This window comes from Rhinolophus sinicus, chromosome 1 (genome assembly GCF_057876585.1).
Source record: "Rhinolophus sinicus isolate RSI-liver-muscle chromosome 1, RSI-T2T, whole genome shotgun sequence".
Classification (NCBI taxonomy): domain Eukaryota; kingdom Metazoa; phylum Chordata; class Mammalia; order Chiroptera; family Rhinolophidae; genus Rhinolophus; species Rhinolophus sinicus.
In genome coordinates this window covers 172414846-172435657 of record NC_142501.1, presented here as the reverse complement: position 1 = coordinate 172435657, position 20812 = coordinate 172414846, and the positions used below count along the sequence as shown (strand labels likewise).

Below are 20812 nucleotides of genomic sequence, written 5' to 3'. Positions count from 1 at the left end.
CTCTACCAGCTGAGAGGGCCTAGAAGCAATGCCATCCCAGGGGCAGTGAGCATGCCTAGAACCAAGATCTTAGTTTCTAATATACTATTCTCCAGTAAAAGGAAATAAGGCTATTTGGAAAAAATGACTGATTTTAGAATTAGGATAAGAAATACACAAAATGAATCTAGAACATCTTGTAATGCAGACAGTAAGGAAGTGCTTTTAAAAGGGGGGAGGGGGAAAGGGAAAAGAAATCACCGTGACAGGGGTATGTCAAAGAAATACAAAAGTCCACTGAAAGCACCAATGTCCAAAGCTAGAACAATTTCAGCAACAAAATTAATAGTATTGGGTTATAACTTTGTATGTGACATAAATACCCATACTGGTATAAATAATTAAGTAAATACATAGAAGGATAAGAAACAAATCTCTTATGCAGAAGAATTCCAAGTAATTTATGAAGATACTGTGCCCTGAAGGAAGTGAAGGTTAACTACTCATTTTAAGCTGGGCTATACACATAGTAATTTCTAAAGAGCTCTGTAAGTCATGGAGCGAGGGACAATTTTATAATGGATAAACCAGACAAACATTACCAACAAGTGATACAGGCTAGCATCAAAAATGGAAAGTTATGTTGATAGGAAATACCTTTGATATGATGTGATGAGAATGGTACTTATGTCTGTGGTCTTCCTCACCACAGCTGATAACCCCAGTCTAATGATGAGAAACAATGTTAGACAAATCCCAATTAAGAGACATTCTAAAAATACCTGACAGATACTCATCAAAAATGTTAAAATCATCAAAACCCAGGAGAATCAGAAAAACCATCATGAATAAATAAATGTGGTATCCTGGATTGGATCCTGAAACAGAAAAGGGTCATTAGGCAAAAGCTAAGGAAATCTGATTTAAGTATGGACTTTATTTCATAATAATGCATCACTATTGCTCCATTCATCATGACAACCATACCATACTAATGTAACAGATTAATAATAAACAGTTTATTGGGTATATGGGAACATTCTGTCGTACCTTCTTATTTTTTTATTATTATAAAATGAAAAAGTTTATTTATAAACTTCTATGTGTTAACATAAATTCTAGATATTTGTATGTTAGCATATGAGACATGCTCCTATCTTACTCTATTATCCAGCTCTTAAAGAATATGTTTTTCTTTGCCTTTTTATTTTTTAAGGTTTTGAATATGTTCAGTTAATTGGTACCTTGAGGAGTATCTTTTACATATGAGTAAATTAATTTTACAAACACACACAAGTACTAAATATCAACACACTTGGTTTTACTGCATATGGATTTATTTTTTTATTCCCACAAGGTATTTCTAACATGATAAATATTTTATAATTACAAAAGAAAGACAAGAGATTGATATCCAGTATTGTGTTCTAATCACTCATCCAATTCTTTTAAAACTGCACAGCATATCCCTTAAATATTTAGCAATGTATTACTTGAATATACCCAACCTCATGTTTGATCAAGTCATTTTCTTTCTATTATTCCATTTTCTGACGTTTACCATTTTGATGGGAGATCGACATCTAGAAAATAAAATAAAAAAGGAAAACTGCAAAATATATGCCTTCTCTAATATCAAAACCAATGTATTGACATAAACTTCTCGATAATTTCCTTATACATATAGGTTCATTAACTAATTCAAAATGTTAATTAAATATTTATAATATTTAAAAAAATGATACTATAAACTCTTAAACTATAAACTCAAACATTTTATGTTAATTTAAAGACATGTTAGATATTTACACCTTTCACAAATCTACTAATCTACTACCTCTCTGACAGACATCGTATATAATAGCTGTTACAATACTATTGACTATATTCCCTATGTTGTACTTTGCATCCCATGAATATGTGTGTATGTGTGTGTGTGTATATATGTATGCATATATATATGTGTATATATATATATATATATATATATATATATATATATGATGCCAAAAAATGTATACACATTTTTAGAAAGGAAATTTGTATTAAAATTGTAATATTCAATATATATCAGTAACAAAAGATGAATACAAGTCATGTTTGACTTCTGCAATTATAAGAGGTGCTCAAAGTGGTTACCACCAGTGTGCAGACACTTCTGACTACGGCGAACTACTGCTTGAGCAATGTTGACCAAAGTGTCCATTTGTATACCGTTTTATGGTATATATATGCCTGGTTATATATATATATATATATATATATATATATATATATATATATATGTGTGTGTGTGTGTATATATACAATTGTAGTTAACATTCAATATTATTGTACTTCAGCTTCAGATGTCTAACTATTAATACATTGTTTTGTACACCTGAAACTAACAAAACATTTTTAAAAAAACATATGTTTATTCATTTATTGATATTTGTATAGGCTTAAGTCCTTTTTTTGGTAAATGGGTCCACTTAGTAGAGTTCTGTTTTGTTTTGATTTTTTGGTTCATTTGTCTGTTTTACTTTTGTAAGCATACCCATCAATAATCAACTGTTTTCCACTTTCCATCCTTTAAAATGGTAGAAAAATGTTCAAAAACTTCCAAAGTAAAATGAGTTTGGAATCTTTTTGCAATTTTGTGCAGTTCCCTTTACTCTTTTACATTATTTTGTCCATACCTAATTTGACTGCATTCTTTCAGTAACTAGCTTTTATCAAGTCTTTCCCAAGTGTTCAGTTTAGATATCAAGAAAACTAATGTTTTATTTGAATTCTTTTTTGTTGACCCAACATTTAATTAAATTGAGTGATTATTGTATAACTGGCAAAACCTGATTTTTGGACAGCCATGACTGACTTTTGATAAGATCCAATTAACTGACTTTTGATAAGATCCAATTAATTATGTGACCCAGCAGATAAGAGAGTAGTCTGTACGTGCAAGTGTTAAATGTGCAGATGATATGAGATGGAAAGCTTGTATATGGCTGGTGGGATGATAAAATGGTGCAGCTTCCTTGTGAAATAATTTGTCAGTTGCCCAAAGTTAAACATCAGTACTATATGACCCAGCAATCCCACTTCTAGGGATTATACCTGAGAGAGAAATGAAAGCGTAAGTCCATACAAAGACTTGTATGTAAATGTTCACAGTAGTATTATTTATAATAGCTCTAAGTGGAATGAACTTAAATGCCATCAACTGACACATGGATAAATAAATATAATATAGCCATACAACAGAGTATTATCACTCATAAAGAAATGCATGCTATATCAGGGACAAATCTTGAAAATGTTATGCTAAATACTTTAAGCCAGATACAAAATATCACATGTCATAGGATTCTCTTTATATGAAATGTGAAAAATAAGCAAATCTATAGTGTCAGAAAGTAGATTCCTGGTTGCCAGGAGCTGGTGGGAGTGGGAAATGGGAAATGGCAGATAATTGGTACAGAGTTCCTTTACTGGGTGATTAAAGTGTTCTGGAATTCAATAGTCATGATAATTACATAACTTTGGGAATGTACTAAAAACCATTTTAAAATGGTGAATTTCATTTTTTAGAGTTATTTCTCAATAAAGATGTTATTTAAAAATCAGTATAATTCACCATATGAGCAGAATAGAGGAGAAAAACCATGTGATTATCACAATGAATACAGAAGAAGCATTTGACAAAATTCAATACTCATTTAAAATAAAAACTCTCGGCACACTAGAATAAGAGGGAATTTCCTCAATCTGATTAAGCAATCTTTAGTAATCCTTTCAACTATGTAACATCATAGTTAAGGGCAAAAGATTGAATGGTTTTCCACTTTGATCAGGGACAAAACAGGAATGACCATGCTCACCATTTGTATTCACAACTGTCTGGAAAGCTCTTAGCTGGGAAATAAGGCAAGAAAGAAGAAATAATGCATATAGACTCTAAAGGAAAGAGTAAAATTGTGTTTTTCTGTCAACATGATTATCTTTATAGAAAATACTGAGGAATCCACAAAAAAAGCTATCACTACTACTAAGTCAGTTTAGTAAGGCTGCAAATTCAAGTGCATTTCTATAACTAGGCTTTAACTACAAATTGAAATGTAAAAATACCACTTAAAATAGTGTCCACACATACAAATTACTAAGACATAAATTTAACCACACTTTGCAAGTTTGAGTCACCAAAAACTAGAAAACATTTCTAAGAAACTAAACAGGTCCTAAGCAAATATAGAGAGATATCATTTTCATATATCCGAAGGTTCAGTATATTAGCGTATCAATTTTCTCTTAATTGATTATAACAATGGAAATCCAGGCAGCAATCAAAAATAATCAACAGCATATACAAATTATATTATTGATCTTAAATATGTAGCATTAAACAATGTTTAAATGATATCTTAGATGCAATGCAATTTATGTAAATTGAAAATAAATGTACATTCACACACAAAAATTTTTTCAAACTTATATGTATAACCAAAAGACCATGTTAGTTATGTTATAATCTGGATCAGGAGGCATCAAACTCTACCCATGAGCTGAATATGACCAGCACTTATTTTAAAAATAAAGTTTTATTGAAACATTGCTAGGCACATCCATTTATGTATTATGTATGTCTCCTCTCACACGGACAGGGCAGATGTGGGGCAGAGAGTGTAGTTACAACAGAGACTGTATGGTCCACAAAGCTGAAAATATTTACTATCTGTCTTTTTATAGGAAGTTTCCAATTCTTTGGCTAGACTATTGTGATATTTTGAAAAGACTCCAAAATATGGTGGCTCAAACAAAAGAGAAGTGTTTGTTTTCATTTTGCTGTATGGAGGTAGATGGGCAATACAAGGTCAAAAAACATTTCTGTTGCAGTCAAGATTTTTGCATTTTAAGTTTTGCTGTCCTGTGGTGTAGACTAAGCTGTCTTCAGCATCGTGATTGAAACTGGCTGACCAGCACCACATACAATATTTCAGCCCTTGGGTAGCTTGAAAGAGAGGAACAAAGGGTAAGCATGCTTCTTTGAAGTAATTTCTGTGCAAGTTGCACACATTACTTTTCTCATGTTTAATTGGCAAGAACTTAGTCATACGGTCATACCTTCCTGCAAAAAAATACTGGTAAGTACCAGCGGTTCTCAGTCTTTGAAAGCATTGCTTTGTTAATTACTTCATAGAAAAAAAAATGAGCAAATGGACACAGGGGCAAGTTACCTGTCACTACTACAAATATATTCAACAATTTTCTTGGTTGCCAAGTAGGGAAAGGGAAGAGAAGTAGAAATCAGGGTTGAAAAGGAAAAATAATAAAATTCACAATATAGAGGCCTTGAAAATAGAAATTTTTAGCCCAGTTATGTAATCAAGACTTGACTAAGGAATGTGTAGTCAGCTACATTGTACCTAATTATCAGGAGGCCATGTAACTAAGCTCCTATCTCCAAAAGAGTTCAGTAAACTGAGTTGAAGGTCAGGAAGCTAGGAAAACTTCCTTGAGTGTGGCAAAGGAAGCCTCTCTTTTAAGATATTTCCTCCCTCTTGAGCGGTTTTATGCCTCTATGGGGGAACTTTGAAAACACTACTAAGCTTGTACCTCTGTGTGTGACCGTGCTGTGTTGTCTCCTATTTAAGTAATTATCTTTCTCAGTTTCCATTTCTTTTGCCATTAAAGAAACATTACTTCCTTAACTATCTCTGTTTTACTGCCAAGCATAGTTCCATCCCGTTGTGACAACCAAACACATGCTAAATTAAAGAAAAGGCTCTTTTTTAGAAACAACTAACATAGTGGATCAATTCCTAGGAAAGTCTGATTAAGGAAAAAAGAGGAAACATACAACTGCACAATTCAAGGATTGACCAAGGAGATATAACCATTTATATGGAAGAGACAAAGGGAATTATAAAACATAGAAAAAATAATAATTCATGGATAAAACAATTAAATGTACGTAGGGAAAGAACAGGTAATTCACAGAGGAGCAAAACCAAAAGGCTAATAACCTATTATACGGTGCTTGCCCTCATTGCTATTTAGGGAAATGAAAATTGCAGCAACAGTTAATATATTTTTCAGATTAGTAAATACTAAAAAACCCAAACCAAAACAAACAAACAAAAAAATAAACTAATACTAACCAATGCTAACAAACATAAGGTAAAATGTTTCATTAATTGTTAGTGGGAGTGTAACAATATTCATTACATTTTAAAATACACACACTTTTTTACTCTGAATTCTACTTTTGAGAAACTATCCAAAAACAGTAATATATTAGAATATTTGAACAAGAATATTGTTGCAGTATCATCTGTATGGACAAAAAATGACATTACAGAATTTCTAACACTTTAGAAAAGATTGATTCAATTATGGTTCAGGCATGTTAGTCAATGTAAATGCAACTATTACGTGTCAAATTGGCTGGGCCATGGTGCCCAGATGTATGACCAAAAAAAAAAAAAGGAATCAAATCTATATTTATTTATCACAATAATTAGAACCGATTTTCGTCACTACACACACACACACACACACACACACACACACACACACACACACACAAAACCCTGACCGTTAAATTAATATAATTTATATTTTTTGTTTAAGTTAGCATGTGGAATGGTATGAAATTATTGTTTCACTAATTCAACAAGCATATACTCCTTTTGTAATTTGAAACACAAGGAAAAATTAATGACTAGTAATCATAATTAGAAGAAGATAAAACTCAAGATGGATAGGCAGGATGTAAATAGGGCAGAGAGAGGTTCATAGAGTTATTTCTTAGAACTTTTCTTGCTAAAGTCATCCATAGCCTCAATGCTAAACCCGATGGTCAATTTATATTCCTCATCTTACTTGGTCTATAAGCAGCATTTGACACAGATGGCCACTCCCGGTTTTTTGGTAGACTTTGTTCAGCTTCAGATGTCATATTAATTAATTTTTCTATTACCTCATTGGTTGTTTCTTCTCAATCTGTTTTGGTAGTTTTTTGTCTCGTCCTTAATATTCTAATGTGGAATATTAATTCCCCAGAAATCAATCCATGGCCCTCAACTATTTTTATCTCTACTTATCCACTTGTTGATCTCATCTAGTTTTGTATTTCTGTATACTGTCTCATGTATGAATTCCTAAATTCATATCCATAGCCCTGACCTCTCTTATTATATTCACACTCATATATCCAGCTTCCTACTTGACATCTCCACTAAGATATTTAGTGGAACCTCAATGTCAAAAGCAAACTACAACTTTACCTCTTCTACCTCCCTTCCCCAAATCTATTTCTTCTGTAGCACCTCCCCCACCCCATACATTTTAACTCTATCCTTCTAGTTGCTCTAATTTATTAGCTATTATTACTTTAGAATTATTATTTCATCTATCAGGAACTGCCAACAAATCCTATTGGTTTCTTCATTGAAATGCATCCAGAACTGGAGCATTTTGCGCACCATCTTCTTCCATTACCTTGTTAGAACCAACATAATCTCATACCATAAAAAATTATATAACGGACTTATTATTTATCTTCATAGGTCTATACTTCTCATCCCTATCTACTCTTAATAGAGGAACCAAAGTAATCTGCAATGGAGTGACTGTGTCCCCATCCCCCAATTCACATATTGAAGCCCTAATCTCCTGCGTTATAGTGTTTGGCAGTGGAGCCTTTGAACGATAATTAGGTTTAGATAAGATCATTAGGGTGGAGCCCACATGATGAAATTAGTGCCCTTATAAGAAGAGACACTGGAGCTTCTTCTTTCTGCTATGTGACGATACAGCAAGAACGTCACTGTCTGCATGCCAGGAAGCAGGCTCTCACCAGACACTGAATCAATTGACACCTAGATCTTGGATTTTCCAGTCTCCAGAACAGTGAGGAATAAATGTGTCTTGTATGAGCCACCTAAGCTATGTTATGTTGTTCTAGCAGCCCGAACTAAGACATAATCCTTTTAAACCGTAAGTGTAGTCATGTGCCACTTAGTGATGGAAATATGTTCTGAGATATAGATTTTTAGGCACTCTCATCATTGTGCCAACATCATTGAGTACACTTATACAAAACTAGATGGTGTAGCCTACTGCACACCTAAGCTATATGGTATAGTCTATTATTCCCAGGCTACAAACCCGTGCAGAATGTTACTGTACTATATAATGTACACAATTATAACATGATGGAAAGTATTTATGTGTCTAAACATATGCACATTGAAAAAGCACAATGAAAACATGGTCTAAAAGACAAAGTGGTACATCTATTTAGGGCACTTACCATGAACGGAGCTTGCAGGACTGAAAATTGCTCTGGGTAAGTCAGTGAGTGAGCGTTGAGTAAGTGTGAAAGCCTAGGACTCTACTGTAGACTTTATCAACACTGTACACTTAGGCTACACTAAATTTATAAAGCAACATGAGATTAAATCAAGCCCAAGAGAAAATAATGCAATCAATAGTCCTAAACATGAGATGAGGCAGCTGCTGGTGTAACATGGCAGCAGCATACTGTTTTACAGCAAACATTTTTTTATAAGTAGAAGGAGCACACAGTAAAATAACAATAAGAATTATAATATAGCATAGTAAATACATAAATCAGTAACATAGTCATTTTTTATCATTATCAAGTATGTACTGTACATAATTGTATGTGCTATACTTTTATACAACTGGCAACCCGTAGGTTTGTTTACACTGACATCACAACAAATACATGAGTAATGCATTGTGCTGCGATGTTATAATTGCTACAGTGTAAGTAGGCGATAGGGATTTTTCAGCTCCATTATAATCTGATGAGACCACTGTCATATATGTCATCTATCATTGACCAAAACGTCATTATGCAGGGAATGACTAAATTCACATCACTTCTTGACTAAAAAATACAATGGCTGGCCATTTCCTCACAATAAAATCCACAGTTCTTCAAATGCCCTCTAGGTCTTTTTGGCTCACATTACTCCTCTGACTTTGTCTCCAACTTCTCTTTCCCTGGCATTCAACACTGCAGCAACACTGCCTCCAAGAACATACTGAAATATACCAAGGAATCTTCTGTTTCAAGGATCGTGCTTTAGTTCTCCTCTGTGCTTAGAATGCACTTGCCCCAAAGAACAGTTTGGCCAGCTCCACACCTACTTCAAGTCTTTGCTCAAACCTTACCTTCTCAGTGAGGCCTAATTTTACCACACTGTTTAGTGCCGTGTTTGTTCCATCCACTCTATCCATAGAACCTGTAAATCCACTTGCCCTGCTCTACTTATACTTCTTTCTTTTTTTCTGTAGAATTTATCATTTTCTGATGTATTTTATAATTTGTTACATATGACACTGATTTTTTTCACCCATCCCTCCACCCCCTCCCCTTTGACAACCGTCAGCTTGTTCACTGTATCTATGGTTCTTTTTCCATTTTGTATAGTTTTCTCATTTACTTCATTTTTTTAAGCTTTCACATATAAAGGGAATCATATGGTACTCATCTTTCTCAGTCTGACTTATTTCACTTATCATAATACTCTTTATGTCCATTCATGTTGATGCAGACAGTAAGTGTGTATATATACATATCTTGTGTATATAGATATATCACACACTATCTTCTTTATCCATTCATCTATCAATGGACACCTAGGTTGCTTCCAAATCGTCACTATTGGAAAGAATACTTCAATGAATATAGGGTACATACATCTTTTCTAAACAGTGTTTTTGTTTTATTTGGGTACATTCTGAGAAGTGAAATTGCTAGGTTGTATGACAGCTTTATTTTTAATTTGTTGAGCAATCACTATACTGTTTCCATAGTGGCTGTATAATTTAAAATCTCACCAACAGTATACTATGGTTCCCCTTTCTCTACATCCTTGCTTACACTTTTTAACTGTTGATTTTTTAATGAAAACCATTCTGACAGGTGTGAGATGGTATCTCATTGTGGTTTTGATTTACATTTCTCTCATGATTAGTGATGTTGAGCAATTTTCATGTCTGTTGGCGTATGTATGTCCTCTTTAAAGAAAGGTCTATTCAGGTCCTCTGCCATTTTTTAAATCAGATTGCTTTCTTTTTTGGGGGGGGTGTTAATTTGTATAAGTTTCTTATATATTTTATATATCAGTCCTTTATTGGGTATATGATTTATGAATATATTCTCCATTACGTAGGACATCTCTGCAGTTTTTTGATGGTTCCCTTCACTGTGCAAAAACATATTAGTTTGACATAGTCCCATTTCTTTATTTTTGCTTTCATTGCTTTTGACACTAGAGACTTGTTTAAAAACACATTGCTAAGACCAATGTCAAAAAGTTTACTGCCTATGTTTTCTTCTAGAAATTTTATGACTTCCAGTCTTATATTTAAGTGTTTAATTCATTTTGAGTTTCTTTTTGTATATGTTATAAGAAAGTGGTCTAGTTTCATTTTTTCATACACTTTTATCTGTCCAACTTTCCGAAAACCACTTATTGGAGACATTGTCTTTACCCTATTTATATTCTTGCCTCCTTTGTTGTAGATTAATTGATCATATAAGTAGGTTTATTTCTGGGCTCTCTATTCCACTGATCTATACATCCGATTTTGAGCCAATACCATACTATACAGATTACTGTAGCTTTGTAGTATAGTTTGAAATCAATGAGCATAATACCTCTCACTGTGTTCTTTCTCAAGGTTTCTTTCACTATCCGGGCTCTTTTTTGGTTCCATATAAATTTTATGATTAATTGATATAGTTCTGAGTAGAATACATTGGTATTTTAATTCTATTAAATGTAGTAAGGGCATTTTGAGAATAGTAATCCTTCTAGTCCATGAACATGATATATCCTTCCATTTATTTGTATCCTCTTCAATTTCTCTCCTTAATGTCTTATAGTTTTCAGAGTATATGTCTTTCACCTCTTTCGATAAATTTAGTCCTAGGTATTTTATGCTTTTTGATGCAGTTGTAGATGGGGTTGTTTTCTTAACTTCTTCTAATCATTTGTTATTGGTATACAGAAACAAAGCATATTTCTGTAGATTGATTTTGTATCCTACAAATTTTCTGAATTCATTTACTAGTTTTAATCATTGTTGCATAGAGTATTTAGGTTTTTGTATATATAACACCATGTCATCTACAAATAGTAACAGTTTTATTTCTTCCTTTTGGATTTGAATGCCTTCTATTTATTTTTCTTGTCTGATTACTGTGGCTATGACTTCTAATATTATGCTGAATGGGATGGTGATAGGGAGTATCTTTGTCTTGTTCCTGATGTTAAAAGAAAAGCTTTCAGCTCTTCACCATTGAGTACAATACTAGCTGTTTTTTTGTCACATACAGCCTTTATTATATTGATGTATGTCCCTGCTATACCCACTTTGTTGAGAGTTTATATTAGAAAAGAATGTTGAATTTTGTCAAATGTTTTTTATGCAACTACTGAGATGATCATAGGATTTGTATCTTTCATTTTGTTTGTATGATGTACCATATTGATTTATGAATATTAAACCATTCTTGTATCACTGAAGTAAATTCCACTTGGCCATGATATATAATTTTTTTAATGTATTATTGAATTTGACGCTGATATTTTATTGAGGATTTTTGCATCTATGTTCATCAAGGATATTGACTTTCTTCTTCTTTCTTTTTTTTTTGTAATAACCTTGTCTGGCTTTGGTGTCAGAGTAATGGTGATTCTTTCCTCTTCAATTTTTTTGGAATAGTATAAGAAAGATAGGTATTCTTCTTTGAATTTTGGTAGAATTCACCTGTGAAGTCATCTAGTCCTTGACTTTTTGTTTGTTAGAGGTTTTTGATTAATTGCTTCAATTTCTTGCTTAAAATTGGTCTGTTTAGATTTTCTATTTCTTCCCTGGTTCAGTGTTGGAAGATTGTATATGTCTAGAAATTAATCCCTTTCTTTTATGTTGTGTAATTTGTTGACATGTAATTGTTCATAGTATTCTTCAATGATCTTTTGTGTTTGTGGTTTTGGTTGTAATTTCTCTTTCATTTATTATTTTTTTACTTAGGCTCTCTTTTCTTGATGACTTTGGCAAAAGGTGTGTCAAGTTTGTTTATCTTTTAAATTAATCAGCTCTGAGTTTCATTGATCTTTTCTGTTGCTTTTTAATTGCTATATTCTTTATCTGCTCTACCTTTGTTATTTTCTTCCCTCTGTTTTCTTTCTTCTTTTTTTTTTTTTTTCCTATTTGCTTTGGGTGTAAAGTTAAATTTTTATTTGGCATTTTTCTTATTTCTTCAGTTAGGCATGTTTAGCTATCAACTTCCCTCTTAGAACTGTTTTTATTTTATCCCATACATTTTGGAAAATTATGTTTTTATTTTCATTTGTACTAAGGTAATTTTTGAATTGTTTGATTTTCTCTTTGATACATTGGTTGTTTAGTAGCATGTTGTTTAGTCTGCATGTATTTATGTTTTTTTATTTTAGTTAATCTGTTGATTCCTTCTAGTGTAGTTTTCATTTCAGTTATTGTATTCTTCAGTTCTGCGTGGTTCTTTATTATACTTTCTAATTCCTTGTTGAAGTTTCCTCAATGGATGGATGGATGGATGGATGGATGGACAGGACAGGACAGGACAAATTTAAGAGGAAGTTCTCACTTATAATTTCTAAGTGCTAACCATCCCAAAATATGTATACATTCAAGTCACTTATTAAATGTGAGCTATATTGAAAGATAATATGAATTTAGAGAAATTGTATAAACTGCTAGACTTGTTCTATAAGGAACTATAAAAAACAAAAAAAGTGTTTTTCATGCTATGACTTAAGTATTGTTTGCATTGAAAGCCAGAAAAAAGCAACGCTGCAAAATTTTGCTTAGATTCAAAAATGTAAATTGACCATGTATTTATACTGCATATTTGTGTCTGTAATGCTAACAGTATTCCTCGCTAGTTCTTTGAAGAAGTACAAAATTATAAAATATATATTGGAGTAACACATGTTTATAAAATCAAAACAGTATTTGCCTTAAAGTGCATATCTCTCTATGTTTTTGGCCTAAAAAACAAAAATAAATGGCATGCTTAACTCATCTTTAAAATAGGAAAATAAAGCTTTAGTCAGTTTAAAATTATTTTTATATTGAAAATTTTTGTTGATTTTTATATAAAGAGCTACCTTTCACTTCTCATACATATAGGTTATACAGTGACAACTGGTAGGTGGCTTTCTTAGCATTTAATAAACTATAAATACAATATAATGAAAAAAAGTTTATATTTGACAAAACCTTGTATTTAGTTCTTGATTTATTTGTTCTACTTAAAATAAAAAAAGTCAACTGTGGCCTGAGTTACTCTTAACTTGCAAAAGATACATTAAATATGTCAAATCTATCTATCTGACCCAAAGCCAGAGTTTAGTATATTTAATTTGAGTGAATAACACTTTCTCTTCATGTTTTAATGCTTATCTTACTAATAAACCAGAGTGTAGGAAAAGGGATGGAAATCATATGAGGAAATTATTCCCAGTAGATGATGCATAGGGGACACCCAGGGGACTCTGGAATAGATTTAGCCTTGGGAATAAGTTCTGTTTTTGCAGAGTAGTTGTTAACCACAGTTAATATCATTTTAACTATTCTACTACCAGGATATGGGCTCATTAATACCTCTACAAAAGTTTTACTGTGGTACATATTTAGCAGAACGTGTGTGTGTGTGTTTGTGTGTGTGTATGTTTGTTTAGCATATGTAGTTTACACAATTTGTGAGTGATTCTGAACGTCTACCCCATAATGTTATTGACAAATGAAAATTACTCTACAACTAGTATGTTTACTCCAGTAGTCAGTGGCAATCCATCTAGTTAATTCAGCATCTGCATTTTAATGCTGATTTGTTCTCCTTATTTAATATATGAAGTTGTTCCTGAGGAATTGACTAATGAGGAACTGTTGGAATTGGAACAGGAACTTGTAGCTGAAGGAGAGAAAAGAAAACTGCAGAAGAAAAACAAGAACCCCCCATGAATGATAAATGTCTAAGTTTTGCTTTGTCTTGTGCACCTGAAACTAATTAATAATAAAAAAAACAAACAAACAAAAAAAAACCAAGAACCCCCCCCAAACAAAATTCACTGTGCATGGTTTGGCAGAAAATTTTGCAGACCTCAACAAGCTCCTTAAAAAAGTTTGAAAATGTGGCCTCCCAACACTGTAAGGTTTTCATTAATAGAGAGGAACGTTCATAATATATTATCTGCTCACAAGGAAATCCATAATGAAAAAAAGAAATAAAACCAAACAAACCACCATAGACATATTTCTGAAAAAGACTAACACCTTCTCAAGTTAAGCCCAGGAAGATCCTTCAACAGGTATTCCATAAGAAGGTACTGTTATCGTAGGAGATGACAGTTACATGCATGTTATTACCAATAAAGACTTTCCAGTGAGACAAGATGTTGAGGTGGAAGACAGTCACACTAATGATCCTGACCTCGTGTAGGCCTAGGCTAATGTGTATATTTAAGTCCTGTTTTTTTGTTTTGTTTTGTTTTGGTTTTGGTTTTGGTTTTGGGTTTTTTTAGAATTAAAAAAAAATAGAAAAATGCTTACAAATAAAGAAACAAAACTCACAGACAACAGTTTAGTGATTATCGGAGGGTAAGGGGAGAGAGGGCTGGCAGAAGAGGGAAAACAGGGTCAAATATATAGTGATGAAAGGAGAATTGACTCTGGGTGGTGAACACACAATGTGATGGTGTATATAGAAATGTATGCTTTAAACATGGTGTATATAGAAATGTATGCTTTAATTTTATTAAACTATGTCATCACAATAAATTTAATAAAAATATAAAATAGCAATAAGCCTAAAGAATAAAGATATGAAGAAAGACAATATTTTTGTATAGCTATTTGCTTGTGTTTAAAGCTAAGTGTTATCACAAAAAAGTCAAAAATCTAAAATAAATAAATAAATTTATAAAGTAAAAATTTTACCATAAGTTAAGGTTAATTTATTGTTGAAGAAAGAAAAACATTTTTTTATACATTTAATGTAGCCTAAGTATACAGTATTTATATATTCTACAGTCGTGTACAATAATGTACTAGGCATTCACATTCACTCACCACTCACTCACGGACTCACCCAGAGCAACTTCCCTCCTGTGAGCTCCATTCATGCTAAGTGCCCTATACAGGTGTATCATTTTTAATCTTTCATACCATGTTTTTCTTCTGTACCTTTTCTACATTTTGCTGTATTTAGATGCACAAAAATACTTTCCATTGTGTTAAATTGCCTATTGTATTCAGTACAGTAACATGTGTACAGGTTTGTAGCCTAGGAGCAATAGGCTATACAATATAGCCTAGGTGTGTAGTAGGCTATACTCTTTAGGCTGGTGTAAGTGCACCCTGTGATGTTCATATGAGAATGAAATTGCCTAAGGACATAATTCTCAGAGCATATTCCCTGTCATTAAGCGACACATGACTGTAAAATGAAAAGCTGACTATTCCAGCTGATGAAGAATGAAGCCTACATTTTCTTCTAAGTGTTTTGTATTTTTAGCTCTTACATTTAGGTCTTTGATCCATTTTGAGTTCATTTTTTATGTGGTGTGAATTTTATGCTTTTATACTTTTTATATTATCTCTAGAGATCTTACGTTTCTTGTTCAGTAATGGCATGGAGGATATTAAGCCTTTGATCCAATGATAGAAACTGTAATTGACTTAATGTTTGTGTCCCCCACCCCAAATTCCTAATCCCCAATGTGATTTTATTTGGAGATTGGTCTTTAAAGGGAGTAATTTAGGTTAAATGAGGTCACAAGAGTGCTACCTTGACTCAGTAGAATTAGTGTTCGTATAAGAGAGAAACCAGAGAGCTCCCTCTCTCATCCTGCATATGTACTGAGTAAAACCCATGTGAGGACACAGAAGGTGACCCTCTGCAAGTCAGGAAAAGAGATTTCTTAAGAAACTGAATGGGCCTGAACTTTGATCTTCGACTTCTAGCCTCCAGAACTGAGAGAAAAATATACTTCCATTATTAAGCCATTCAGCCTGTGATATTTTGTTATAGTAGCCTGAGCAGAATAATACATAATTGTATATACATTGCACTATGTACTTCCAGCATGCTTCGTGGATTCTCTGTCAATTTCTGAATCCTCTCCATGTGATCTCAAGCATTAAGGGAAGTGATAAATATTGTTTTTTTCCTCACAAAATGACAATTGACCCTGATTTTTGAAATTACCGAATTAGACATGCTACACCAAACCCTAAATCTGGAACTACTGACGTTTAACCTGATTTTGAAGCTAGAAAAGGCTTTAGATTTTTTTATTTTTTTTTTTTGTCTTAATAAATCTCATACCTTTACAAATGAGAAGTAAAATCCTTGGAAGAATAAGTGGCATAGGTAGTGAAAGTTTCATATGGTGTACAAAGTGCAAACATCTATCTAGAATAGAATTCCGGGCTTTTCTGTAATATATCATTTTCACTTTCAGTAATGAGCGTCCTTCACTTCTGCAAGTTGAGTAGGACATATTGAATATCATGTGTTTCTTGCAATGTTTATTGCAACGCTTCCCCATCGGCCACCTTTATTTTCATTGTTATTATCTTAGTTCCTGTTTGTGTTATTTCACATTAAGATAACTCTCTGACCTGCTCACTGATCTATATGCCTGCTATATTATCCCTCTAATATGCCATTATGCACACAGGTACAAACTTCATATTCTTTTTTTTTTTTACATTTCACGGAAAACATTTTATTGGCCTTTTGGATAGAAACAGGGATTTATTAGCCAGGAAGGATTATCCCAGCATACAGATACTTCTGCTGGTACCAGCACGTGGCCTCCTCTTTGCTAATTCTGTGTTTGGCCCCAGCATAGCATGTCCTGCGTTTCTTGTCTGCGATGCTGAAACCTGGCCTACCCAGCACCACATACCATGATTTCCCGAAAATAAGACTGGGTCTTATATTAAGTTTTGCTCCAAAAGATGCATTAGGGCTTATGTTCAGGAAATGGCCTCCTGAAAAATCAGGCTAGGGCTTATTTTCTGGTTAGCGCTTATTTTCGGGGGAAAACAGTAGAAGTCCAGGCCGTGGATACAATTGCTTGGGTCATATTTGATCCCCAGATCGATGTGTTCCTGGATCCCCAAACCAAAGTTACCAGTATCTGAGAAGTTTTTTTTTTTTTGTAACTTGTACTCTTGAACCTTTAGACCTTTCTTCAAGATTTCTTCTGCCTTGGCTCCATGGACTATGCATTGGACAGCAATATTTTCATCTCTCCTGATGTCAAAGGACCTAACGGTGTATCCAGCTTTGGAGAACACAGGAGTCTGGCCTATGAGCTGCTCCAGGACCTTGGCTGCCCAGGTCAGCCTGTCTCCACTCTCCCCCACACAGATGTTGAGGCAGAACTTGCAGATGCGAAGCTCCCGCATGGGGTTCTCCTTTTCACCTTGATCCTGCACCATCATGAAAGACAGGAAGACAAGCTTCATATTCTTAAAGCCATAATGTTCGTTTTATGTTAGTTCATTACTTAGAAATCTTCCAAGTTACCCAGTGTTTATAAGAGTTACCAATTCCATAGCCTGATAGTCTAGGCACTCCATAATGTTATCTCAACCTTGGTGCATCAACATTGGTCTCCTTATCCCTTATCTCAGGGTTTCTCAATCAGGAGTGATTCTCCCGTCCCCCAGGGATATTTAGCAACATCTGTAGACAGTTTTTGGTTGTCACTACAGCGAATGGAGTGTGCTACTGGCATCTAGTAGGTATAGTACAGGAATGCAGTTAAACATCCCATAAAGCATAGGACGACCACCCATCATAAAGAATTATTAAGTCTCAAACGTTAATAGTGTCAAGGTTGAGAAACTCTTATACCTAAGTCTTAGCATGCTTTCTCCTTTGAATTCCCCTTTCTTATTTTCTCCATATTTTATCTATTCTTCAAGGTCTAACATATGTTCTTTATGAGGTTGTCTTTGAAAACTTCAGCCCACTGAAGTCATTCAATCGTTTATGTCCTATTACCACACATTTTTTGTTGGATCATTTAACACTGATCAAATACTATGTGAGTATGTAAAACACAAACTTTATATGCGATATGTATCTTCAAAATATACTCCAAATACTTTTAGTAAAGTCTTATTTTGATTATAAAACAAGTATTCATATGAAAGCAAGATTATAAAACGAGTCTTATTTTGATTACAAGTATTCTGTAATTTCATCCTACTAAGAAATAGAAGTGTAAAACTCGAGCGTACTTCTGAAAACCAGATTCATTCTCACACTACAATTAAAGACACGAATGATGGAAATGAATTAACTTAAAATAGTAATTAGAGTTGATAATAAATGTAAACAAAGCATTTTGGTTAATGTATATGAGAATTGGCTTTTCTTTCTTTTCTTGGTATAATGCAGATTACTTCTATTTATTCTGAAGAAAGTATTTTCTGATTCTATCATGAAGATTTACTTTGATTTGGATGTTTAAGCTTCCCTTATAGGTTGAGGATGCTCCAATCATTTTATACATAATTCTTTGTTTACAGGAAGGATAAATATTTTTCTTTCTTCATTTTTTAATGAATGCAAGGAGTCTATTTTCTAAGTATACCTGCTTTCTCTATTCCTGCTCTAAATCTTACTCTTACTGCACTTCAACTTACCTGTAGTGCTGCCTTGCAGTTTTACCCTAAATAATGTTCTTCTGTCTTTTCTTCTTCAAATGTTTGCTTCTGACAAAGAAAGTCTCAGAAAGAGGAAAGTGTATATGATGGCATTTTTCATTTATATTTTAAAGGGAGAGTGAGTCTGCATGCAAATCCATTCAGTAAAAATTTACATGATGGAAAATGAGGAATAAACTGCTTTTCTGCATCATGAAATCCATGTAATATTTTATGCAGCTGTAAAATAGATAACTGCTTCACATAATGCACACGGAAGCCAAGCAAATCTAAATAGCACCCTGCTTGCTCCCAAGTGCTAGGCAGCCCACTTGAGTAGGTATTAGAAGAGGAAACTAAACATCTATGGGCTTTTGTTCTGTGAAGACATAGCTGGCCTCTCTGTCGTAGAGGAATCCTACCCTGGGAATGGAAATGTACCTGTAGGAAATCCCTGATAATTAAGAGGCACACTGATTTCATTACAAGTATTTCTTCTCCCTCTTTCTTAATTCAAAGAAAAATTGATTATTTCAAAGTCTGAGCAAAGGCTGTTGATCTCGATCTTTTTTAATTAGCTTAAGGAAAAAAAGGTCTATTATCTCTGAAATAGGAACATAATTGTCAATTATACTGTTTGGAAATAGATATATGCAATTTTTTTCTCCCCAAAAGTGTAATCCAATGCATATAAGTGGAGTTGATTTGTTTGTTAAAACAGGGGGTTTCAAACATGTGCACTGATCATTTTGCATCTCATTGGCATTTGAAAGCTTTCAGATTGCTATTTTGTTTACTTGATATTAAGAGTGTCTGAGTACATGGAGGTAACTACCATTGTATAACCTACGAACCTAGATGTCTTTCCCTTATAGTTTATATTACCAAGGTAAAACCTAAATTACAATGTAATCTCACCTACCGTGTTTCCCCAAAAATAAGACCTAACCAGAAAAAAATTCCTAGCATGATTTTTCAGGATGGCATCCCTGGAACATAAGACCTAATGCGTCTTTTGGAGCAAAACTTAATATAAGACCCGGTCTTATTTTCTGGGAAACACAGTACATATGTTACTGATACTGCAGAGCACAAACTGGAAAAACCTTTAGCATATCTTTAACTCTCCCAGTGCCCCTCCCCCGCCCAAACTCCATTACAGTTGATGGAATCAGGCCCACATAGACTTCAGAAATCAAGGAAAAATCCAATCGTGAATTTTAAAGCTTTTCACTACTGAGTACTTTCCTGACTAATCCTAACTTCCTATAGTCTGTCTCATTATTTTTCCATTAGTTTGTTTGCATGGTTATTTTACCCATTAGAGGTAAATTTTTAATTCAAAAACATAATTGCATATCAATATTGAAGTATTACTATTTAATTTTATTTCATTTAAATACCAGTGTAATGTTGTTCTCCATTAAGGTATCTGTGTGTACTAGTGTTGATTTTTTTAGATTTGTTTTAAAATTTAATTTGTTACTGTCACATAGCCTGACCCAAACAACTTACAAATATTTCTTCATTAAAACTATTACTAACTCCATTTGACAGAGTGTAAACTGAGACAGAGAGAGGCTATATTTCTGCCTACGGTAATAACTGATACAGTCATAATTTGAACTAAACAATTTGGTTCAAGAGTTTCTAACAAACAAAAGAATCTTTTCCAAATGCATTACAAGTTAAAATTTGCATTACTTTGAATATGGCTACACCTCATACACTTCAAGAATGTTTCATTTGAAAAAGTTCTATAAGGGTTTTTTTGAAAATATTATTATTAGGGTTTTTGCTTAAAGTCTACATGCAATTCAGCAAAGTGTTAAAATGAATAAAAGTAATAATAAAAATAACAATCTGGTGACATACTTTGGCTAGTACTAAAGAAAAAAGACATAAGCATCATACTTCTAATATTTAAGGTATTTCTTATCTCCCCCTTTCTTGTCCATAAGTAAGACTGTTTGGGAGCTATTGAAGTACTGGAAAATAAATCATTGGTTTTCTAGTAAAATAAGCTATTACATTTCAAATATTTAACCTATGACTTATATAGACATGCTATGTTTGTTTTGTTTTGTTTTGTTTTTTG

General features: G+C 33.2%; 1 protein-coding gene across 1 annotated transcript; it reads right to left on the bottom strand.

The window, feature by feature from the left end:
- Window positions 1-16810: 16810 nt before the first annotated feature.
- Window positions 16811-17502, bottom strand: LOC109452265 (large ribosomal subunit protein uL5-like). Its single transcript, XM_088802209.1, has 2 exons — window positions 17107-17502; window positions 16811-16960 (listed from the first exon to the last, which is right to left on the bottom strand). Exons 1-2 carry the CDS (start codon window positions 17500-17502, stop codon window positions 16811-16813), a joined length of 546 nt encoding a protein of 181 aa, XP_088658335.1.
- Between the last annotated feature and the right edge of the window lie 3310 nt (window positions 17503-20812).

What these genes read in the sequence shown, in the direction of transcription:
- LOC109452265 (XM_088802209.1), bottom strand. Translation starts at nt 17,502, where the DNA reads ATGATGGTGCAGGATCAAGGTGAAAAGGAGAACCCCATGCGGGAGCTT. An exon ending in GTATCCACGGCCTGGACTTC is followed by an intron (nt 16,961 to 17,106) that starts TACTGTTTTCCC and finishes GGGAAATCATGG; the next exon opens with TATGTGGTGCTGGGTAGGCC.